Source organism: Lolium rigidum, chromosome 2 (assembly GCF_022539505.1).
Source record: "Lolium rigidum isolate FL_2022 chromosome 2, APGP_CSIRO_Lrig_0.1, whole genome shotgun sequence".
Classification (NCBI taxonomy): Eukaryota; Viridiplantae; Streptophyta; class Magnoliopsida; order Poales; family Poaceae; genus Lolium; species Lolium rigidum.
The window spans coordinates 168,838,428-168,848,158 of NC_061509.1; the positions used below are offsets into that span (position 1 = coordinate 168,838,428).

The 9,731-nt window shown below is 43.4% G+C and overlaps 1 protein-coding gene across 1 annotated transcript; it reads left to right on the forward strand.

Moving 5' to 3' along the window:
• Positions 1-547: 547 nt before the first annotated feature.
• On the forward strand, positions 548-8,311 carry LOC124692582 (E3 ubiquitin-protein ligase PRT1-like). Its single transcript, XM_047225982.1, has 8 exons — positions 548-767; positions 2,271-2,299; positions 2,379-2,558; positions 5,047-5,118; positions 5,197-5,328; positions 5,416-5,619; positions 6,600-6,712; positions 7,899-8,311. The coding sequence occupies exons 1-8, from the start codon at positions 643-645 to the stop codon at positions 8,172-8,174; spliced, it is 1,131 nt and encodes a 376-aa protein (XP_047081938.1). The 5' UTR covers positions 548-642; the 3' UTR covers positions 8,175-8,311.
• Positions 8,312-9,731: the final 1,420 nt, after the last annotated feature.

Below are 9,731 nucleotides of genomic sequence, written 5' to 3' on the forward strand. Positions count from 1 at the left end.
AAGAGGTAATCGAACTCACATTTTGGGTGACAACCAAGTAGAAGACTCGTGGTATTGGGGTGGGCTGCTCCATGGCCTTCAAACCAGGCTACCAAACAAGCTCTAACGAAATCTTCAGTGGGCGAAAGAAAACCCCTTTGGAAGCAACCAAACGGATGAACATTTCTAACCCATGACACATTCCAAACGCGCAATAAACTTTTTAACATACTCCCTCTCTCACAGTTTATTAGGCGTGCGCATACCCCTAGATCGCAAATTTGATCAAGTTAGTATTAGTTATATGTTATAAAAATTATATCATTAGAAAATTTAAAAATTCTAGTTTCTAATGATATGATTTTTACATTATATAATTTAAATTATATAGGTCAAATTGGCAATCTAGAGATACGGAAAAGACTAATAAACTGAAACGGAGGGAGTACCTCAAAACCAGCCCAGTACCAAATGCCTCCCCGATAAATGGGTCGGGCCGCTCGGATGGCCTAAGGGCTAAGGGCACATTTGTTGTCTTTGCACTTTCATCTCCCTTCCCGTTTCCCTTCCCGTTCTCCTCTGGCTCACTCGCATAATCGCATCTGCTGACCCGGCGACCTTCAGGCAGAATTCCCCATCCGCCGAGGGAGCAAATCGAGGAAGATGGCCTCCGAGGACCGTAGCCCGATCCACGCGCCGGAGAAGAAGGAGGAGGCCGCCGCCACCGCTGGAGCTGGAGCTGGCTTCGACGATCTGGTGGACCCACGGTTCCAGTGCTGCGTATGCCTGTGAGTTACCCTGCGTCTTTCTCTCCTCTCTCTTATTCGGTGTGGCCATGGGCAGTGGCGGAGCCACGGTCCAAAACCTGTGATGTCAAGCTTTAAAAATGTGAAGATTGTTCTTGTAGAGAACATATTTATGTAGACAAATTAAATGGAAGTAGAAAAGATCACACTTTATTGCAGCATAATTATAGTAGATTCCCTTTGCGATTATGTATATCTTCATGATATGACTTCCTAATGTTCAGTTGTTTGTGAAGAATTTGCAACATTTGACCGTGGCTCTCACTTCTTGAAAAATATATCCATATGCCAAAGTTAAGACCTGGCAATAAAAAGTTGCTTCTATAAGAAAGCAATTTAATTAACTGATAAACGTAGAGAATACTGCATAGAATACCTAGAGAAGTCGCTGGACAAAGATCGTGAGGATCAGTCAGAAAGTTATTGTGCTTCCATTACTTTGTTTTGCAGTATGAGCAGACAAACGATTACCCGATGCAGATGAAAAGTGGGCATGCTAGTCAGTTTCCAATTTTTTTTCACTGAGGAGCGGGGCATGCATGTCTGTGTATTAAACTTTCCAAAACCTGCGTAGTCGCTTGACTACACTGCCATACACTGGCGGCACGTCTTGGAGACCAACCTGGGTGCTGGCCCAGTCTTCTCAAAGTGAAATTCACTTTTATCAGCTTATTTGACCCACACCAAATATGATAAATGATGGTCCATTTAAGAGATATGGCTCCATTGGCCCATACTACCATTGTGCAATGACAGTTTGGCCCATGCTAATATTCTAGCCACGCTCCGCCACTGCTGCCATAACGTGGCTCCGCCACTGGCCATGGGCAGATGAATATCCTTGTTCGTGCTGTGCAATTAGTCGGGTCCTGCTGTACTCGTGCTCCTGAATTTGTGTGTATCGGTAGTCGATACTTGTGGTCTGGACTATCTAGGAATACAAATAACGAAATGTTGCACACTGATCTGGTTTGGATGAGCAAGTGAGAACGAGACTAAAAAACGTTGACCAACAGGGGAATGATCCCTCCCTTGGCTATACATTGTTAGGTAGGATGTGACTCTCCCAAACGGATGAAACCTCTGTCCATAAAAGGAGGTCGCAAGTTTCTTAAGTGTCTAGATATATCCGAATTTAGACAAATCTCCGACATCCTTTATGGATGGCGGGAGTATGATTTAACTTGCATGGTAGATACCTGATCGTGAAACAACATGGTGGCGCTTACTTCTTTTAATAATTCACCTAAAAATATTTCTCTTGGTTGCTTCGCACTTGCTTTTTGACAAGCATTGAATTACATTGGGTTTGATTCTGCACTAATGTGCTAATGATCTCAAACTCTCCTACTTCTCTTTCAATCGGCTTCGTATACATTACCAGATTGTCTCCCTTTTGCTCTTTGATAAGCATTGAGTTGCAAAGGCTTCAGTTCTGCACAAATGTAATGATGATCTCTAATGCTTGTTTAATATGTCTTGCAGGGAGCTTATCTATAAACCAGTTGTTATTGGTAAGGGTTTATTCTTTACGCTCATCTAAAAGCCAATCGAGTGCACTTCTCAAATCTCATTTAACGTTTGTTGCTGCAGCATGTGGTCATATGTCATGTTTCTGGTGCGTGCATAAAGCAATGGACTACCATCGGCAATCCTATTGTGCAATATGCAGGCAACCTTACATTCATTTTCCGAGTATCTGTCAACTCCTCCATCATTTGCTTTTAAAGCTTGAACCTGTGGAATACAAGAAAAGGGAAAAAGAAGTACTAGGTGAGTGCTCAATGCCCAAAGCACGGGCACCCCTTTGCCTACAAGAAGCAATATTTTTGCGCATTAAATGTTTATTTATGTTGTCAACACAACATGCGTGGAGATCTGATGTTCTTACAAAACCAAATCATGTTGGGAATTGTTCTTCGGTATTTTTTTTTGCAAGCCCGGAATTCAAAAATACCACCAGTTGTACTGAACTAGAGTATATTCCACAAGTTGTATTCAAATCCATCACATCCAAATTGATTAGTCAAAGTAGGAATCATCAGTGTGGATCGAACTTAGTGGGGGTATTAGGTGAATATGTTTGAGGTTTTGAGCTGTTGCCTTAGGCCTTGTTTGGATAGCAAATTTTGGCAGTAACTAGTTCTCCGTAATCTAGGATAACCATCTAACAAACCAAATCTTGTCCGGATGCTGCAACTAAAACGAAAATAAGCAAGATTGAGTTTCCATAAAACCAGGAAAGTGCGTATTGGAAAAAACGACTATTAGTCTTTTTTGTGAAAACGCGATTAGGCAAAACCAGGGCAGCACCCTGGACGGCAACTGCGTGGTGGCCTGGCCATCTATCTCTTGCGGCGACCTGGCCTCCTTCCCATACAAACCCATCGAGGTCTAGGTCGCCAAACTCGGCCGACTCCTGGACAACCCCGGCCATGGCGGCGCGCTCGTTGCTGGAGACGGTTAGGGTACTCCTCCAGGCTCATGGTGCCGCCGCTCGCCTGCCACCCCCGGACCGCTGCCGGCAACCGCACCGTCTACGGTAGCTTGAACATGCTCCACCACGAGCCCACGACGAGGTAGCGCTGATCTTCATTGTCGCCGTCGGCGGTGCTCCGAATCGTCACGAGGACGGCAATGGCATGTGCTTCGTCCTTGCCGCCGACGTGCTAGATACATGGCCGAGCAGCACAGAGATAGCCAAACATGTCCGGTGGACGGCAATAACATGTGCCGCCTGTGCATTCATCGTCGCCACTAGCAGGTCAATCGCAGCTATCTCAGCGGCCGAAAGCCTGTCGGTGCTGCCTTCAGCTCCTTTTCGGTTTCATGAAATCCATGATCCCATGGTCCATGAACTGGTGTACTAGGTCTTGTTGTCATCCAGTTCAATGTAGAGTACAAGATTGGGAGATCCGGTGACTGCCCCCACAGTGACTACAAGTCAATTCAAACTTTCGGAGGCAGGTGGTACAGTTCTCGACCTCAACTCACGGCCTATCCTTGCGGCACGCCGGCCGGCACCGTGGCACCAGCATGTGGCCGCGCACGTGTGCACCTTCGCCGGCACCAGCGTGTGGCCTCTCACGGGAGCACCTTCGACGGCAACAGCCATTACCGGCGACTGCAGGACCTTGTGCATGTCATGTCTTGCACTACACATCATTAACCATCCAAACACTATACTGTAAAAACGTGCTTTATGCCTGGAGTCACCGAAGCAAGTTTTTTTCTTGAACGCACTCTAACCGAAAAACTAACTAAAACTGGTTTTGCTAAAAATCCTTCTTAAACTCGTTTTCTAAAAACTAACTCCAAATCCTCCTGATCCAAACAACCACTTAGGTTTGGATTTTCCCTACTCGTTACGATCTAGGCCATTGGTTGGGGGAGGGAGGGGATGACAATAGTATTACGGCAAACAATGTACCTTGACTAATAATCTGCTTTTAAGTTGAGGGGACGCCGGGACGATGGTGAGGACTTACTGGGAGCGGGCAGCTATGACGGGGGAAGCAATGACAACAGTATTACCACGGACCGAATCAGAATTCTCAGTAGGTAAGATTCGAGATAGAAGCGATTGGTAGGAAAATCAAACTATCATGTTGTTTTCACATTTCGTTTTTGAACCTACAAATAGCTGAACTAAAGAAAATTAAAAGGGAGTTGGAACAGATTAGCAAACAATGTACCTTGACTAATAATCTGGTGGTAAGTTGAGGGTACGTTGGGATGACAGTGAGGATGTACTTGGAGCGGGCAGCTATGATCAGCGGAGGCCGCAGTACTACTCGGCTTCTTGGTCAAGCAGGGACTCAAGTCTAGGTCGGCCACTACAGGCTACACTGACCGGTAGCAGGAACCATGGGACTTTGGAGACGAGATCGATCGATATACTAGGGTCAAAAAGACGAGGCGTCCGAGTTACTAGATGATCGCCTATACATGGGCAGTCAGGCAAATGTGCTACTCCCTCCATAATAAGTGTTTTAATTGTTTGTTCTAGACTATCTCTTTGGGGTGAGGTACTAGCAATTATGTATTTCTATTCATCTATGGTCATTAGCACATCATACATGTCCTAATGCTACTAGCGCCTGCTGCGAATCGTTAGGGGGACGCGCCCACTACAGTACATTTTGGAAATCAGATTGCTTTTCACATTCTAACACTTCTTTCCATTATTTTTATTAATTAGCATTCCTCACATGTTGCTTCTTATGAAGTATTATTATGTTCTAATTACGTCACAATTCAGAGACAGAGAAGAGCAATGGTACATACTCTCCACAAAATATTGACCTCTTATACTCTAAGGGCAATAATTATGGTAAGAATTCTGCTATGTAACTGCAATAATATCTGCCTCAGTTTAGCCTTTATTTATAAGCCATGCTGCTTTTTCAAGAAAATGGAAAAGATGGAGACAGCAAGCTTGAAGGTAGCAAAATCGGATTTCCAGGTGAAGATTCAGTTGATGTGTCATGTCCTCTCTGTAAGGAGTTGCTATATCAACCTGCTGTTCTTAACTGTGGTCATGGTAAGCTCTAAATTTAGAATAAAAGGTTGTTCACATTTTGTAGTTTTTATTCTTTGTAGAAACTGACTTATCTTGGTTTGTGAAAAGTATATTGTGTGTCTTGTTTGCCTTCCTTGGGCGATGAGGCATTGAAATGTCAAGTTTGTGGAGGTCTTCATCCCGGAGGTTTTCCCAATGTTTGTTTAGATCTTGACCACTTTCTGGAAGAATACTTTCCATCTGAATATGAATCAAGACGCAATAAACTTAAGCCTGAGAACAGTCAATACAATCCTGAAGGATCATCTTCAGGTAAGTTCTTTTTTTCTCAAGATCAAATTCACACAACATAATATAGCTCTCTACCCAAAAAAACATAATACTGTACATCAAGATCACACAGAGCTAATCATGAAATTTTTGTTTGACTTGCTTGGTTTAGCTAAATGTGGCATGTAAAATTGAGTTGTTTGTCCTGGGTTATCCATCTTGATGGCTTTTATCTGCTACTAATTTTTGGTACTTGCATTTTCCTTAACAGTGCCTTGTACTTAGAATAAGCACCCATAATCATGCTTATAGCTTCAGCAGTTATGTCGCCACTTATTTGATCAGTAAAAATACCGTTAACATAGCAGTTTCAATATGAAATACACTCTGAGTGTCAGGGACTCTTTTAGAAAAATGATACAGTATCTAGTTTGTATCAGCGACACTACATAAAATGATTTAGTTCCATTTAGTGTTGGTTTTCCCACGAAAATTTGCATTTAGGAAAGATTTTTGGCATAGTTCATGTCGTTAACTTTGTGCCCACCCAAGGCATGATTTTTATATGGATATGTCTAGATCCATTATAATTGGTCAACGGTTTTAGATATTATTATATATACTGTGAGCTGTGGAGTGTGCAGTCGAACTGTTCGAGTAGGGATCACAGTTTGTTGTGGAAATTACCCACAGAGTTTGAAACAACCATGGATTATGAAACGAGAACTGGCATAGGGGTTTGGCACCACATGAGCGCGAGTGAGTTTCTGGTACCGTTTTGTTTTAACTGTCTAGCATAACTCAACGTGGTATCATATTATTTCTTCCAAAAAAATCTAAGGTAGAGTCTGCATGGATAGTTTTGGGTTTTCTTCTGTTTCTTTAGTCATAGAGAAGCTCACACGGTGATTACTTTTCTTTCATGAAGGTGCAACTTGAGATCTTCGTAAATCATGTTTTGAAATGAAGCACATGCCTGATTCATTTTTTCTTACTGAAGTCCTGTGTTTTTTGTGGTTCAGGTACTTCATGCAGCAAAGATAACATGGATAGACAAGCAAAAGGGGGAACTAATGTACAGAAGAATCTGAACTTATCAAATGTTCACATTGGAGTTGGATGTGACTCATGTGGGGTAAAGTTCAGAAACTTTTCGGTAATTAGTCAAGCATACACCCAGTGATTAATCCCATACCAATGGAGTGACACTATTGGTAGATATAAGGGGTTTTTTCACAAATTCCAAATGGTTTGATGAGTTTGTATGTTTATTTTGTTGCCCCCTTAGTGTTATGTGTATATCTCCCATTATAGCATCATTAATGTTACCCAACAAATAAAAAGCATGTTCAGGTAGTCCTTCTAGTTCCCAGAAAGAGTTTGATAGTTGATACCCTTAGTTGTGTCTGCAAGACCAAGGGCTGGTAAATATATTTTTGTCAAGATGAACCATTCTATATGTAATGTGCATGTACTAACCAAAAGATGCCTTTACTTTAGTGTTAGGCCTATATCCAATTAGTCATTTTCACGAATAACTTGTAATAATCTTAGTACACGTATCCATTAGTATAAATACTTGGAAGTGTCACATAAGGATGTAAGTAGGATCCCGCCAATATCACGATCCCACTTATAGCTCATTTATTGACTTTTAATTCAGAATTTTGGACTAGACTTTGAACTAAGAAAATTTCAGATGAACTATAAGTGGGACATTGGTGGGATCCACTTGGCACCTTAGTGCAGTGTTCGTGTTCTGCTATACATGACACCAGTCTTGTTTCATTCTTTTTCTTAGACCTATCATTACATGTTTGCCAAAACTAGTTATATGTATGTACAAAATGACAGGCTTTTCATTCTTGCACTCTTAGAGGACTTATTACAGAGTTTACGTTCCATTTAATAAGCTTGTGTTCTACCATCCGTCTTATGACATTTTTTAAATATAAACACAGTTTTACATTTTTCGGAAGATATTACACTACTATGAAATGTAGTATTCCCTCCGTCCCAAAATAAGTGACTCAATTTTGTCGGTTATTTTGGGACCGAGGTAGTAGTTCTTAAATTGAATGCAGGGTGTCAAAAACTAGAAATGTTGCAAGATTTCATCTAATTTTAAATTTTTGTGCTCACTGACTAACTGTTCAGTCATAGACACTACCAACTTTTGTGGTCTCTTATTCAAAACAAAACCTCAACACAAAATCCAATTTGGAGATATTGATAAGCATCGTTGTATCCTAGCTTTAATTATCATTTTTTAATTACTCTCATCCTTTTGGTATGACGGAATTGATGATTGGACCTTGCAGGTTTGCCCGATTATGGGCATGCGTTACAAATGCAAGGATTGCACAGAAAGAATCGGGTTTGACCTCTGCGGGGAGTGCTACAACAACAGATCAAAACTCCCAGGCCGCTTTAATCAGCAGCATACCTCTGACCATAGGATGGAACTCGATAATACAAGACTCTATGGAGGGCTGATAGCACAATTGGCATTAATTGGTGCTGGAGGTATTGGTGAAGCAATAGCTGACGATCATGAAATAGAAGATGACACTGACGAGGATGCTGAGTTGCTGTAGAAATCAATCTTTTGTAAGCGTAGCTGATTCTGGGAGGGAGGCTTGAATTTTGTGGGAGTGTACATGAATGTAATAATACTGTTACGTGCTATATCGTCCTTGTTTCCTTTTGGGTCCAAGGGTCAGTGTCTTGTTTATGCTTTTGTAAATATAAACTTCTATTTTGGTCTTCCATCTCAAATAATAATAAAATTTCACATCGTAGAGCAAATGCTAGTAACAAGGAGACCTATTGATTTATATCATAGCCATTAACAAGTAAGGTTTGTTATCAGTCTGCTCTGAATTATAAGATGTTGTACTACCCTGGATCCATAAAAATTATTGGGAATTACTAAGTTAGTTCAACTTTTGTACTATCTTTCCATTTACAGGTAGTGGTTTTTTCTAAATTATACTCCGCGTGCACGACTCCTGCACGCATGCCGCTGTAGTCTCCGCGCCATGGACGCATCTGGCAGGTCCATGGACTGGACGACGACCTCGTCTACTCACGTGTCGTTGCACCGGAGAACGCCATGGACAGCAACCTCGAGTTCCTCATGCGTCGTCGGGTCGGAGGATATGACACCTCGAGCTCGGCCATGGAATACATGGACGACATCTCCCCACCCACAGCCGCGCGCTCCCGCCCAGGCCTCCGTTGCAAGCCGATCACCACGTACTTCGGCCGCCGCGCGTTCTAGTCGTTGCCCGGCTTGCGCCAGACGCTTCCCCTTTCTCGGTTGTCGCCTCCACTTGCCCTTCGCCGCTGATATGGGAGAGGTCTTCCCGGTGGCGGATTCATCACCGGCGAGATAGATTTGTCCATGGTGTTGCCTTCATTATTGGTAGAGAAGATCATTTGTTGAAGGGATTTTTTCGATGTTACATAGGGTGTCACATTATGTGCTACTCGTTGTCGTTGTACACGCACGTGCAAAGCGATACAATGATTTTTATGTACATAATATAGAGAGATTGTGCCAATGTTACATACATTTTCCTATAATATTAGATAAGGTAGAACCCTAGAAGAAATAGTAGATATACTGTAGAAAAATATTGCAAAACGATGTAGTAACATTTACACACAGAAAAATTGTTACAACCGGCCATTCCCACTTGTTGAGTGCAAGAAAAAAAACGCTTCTGTCGCTCCGCGTCGCCCCCGCGGGGACATGGGCAACTCCCTCCTCTCCCCCGCCTCAGGCCACTCTCTCCTCCTCCCCCTGCTTCCACCGCCGGGCAAAGCCTATGAGGTGCCGGCGGCGGCCGTCCTCTCTTCGTGCTCAGGTAGGGCGCCGCGGGGCAGTCCTCTTCGGCGGCGGTGCGTGTACGTCCTCCGACCGACGAGGGACGCGCGGCCGGTGACTGACGGGGTGGCGGCGCGGCATGGCGGCCTGGACACCGGTGGCTGGCGCGACCGAGGCCGGTCTCTCCCGTGGTCAGGGATGGCGGCGGCGGCCCTAGATCTGGGACAATGGGCCTAGGTCTGGGTCGCATCAGGGTTGCCCTGGGCTAGGCGAGTCAGATGCTCTAGTTCCTATATCTTCTAGGGGCCAGGTCTGGTTCCTT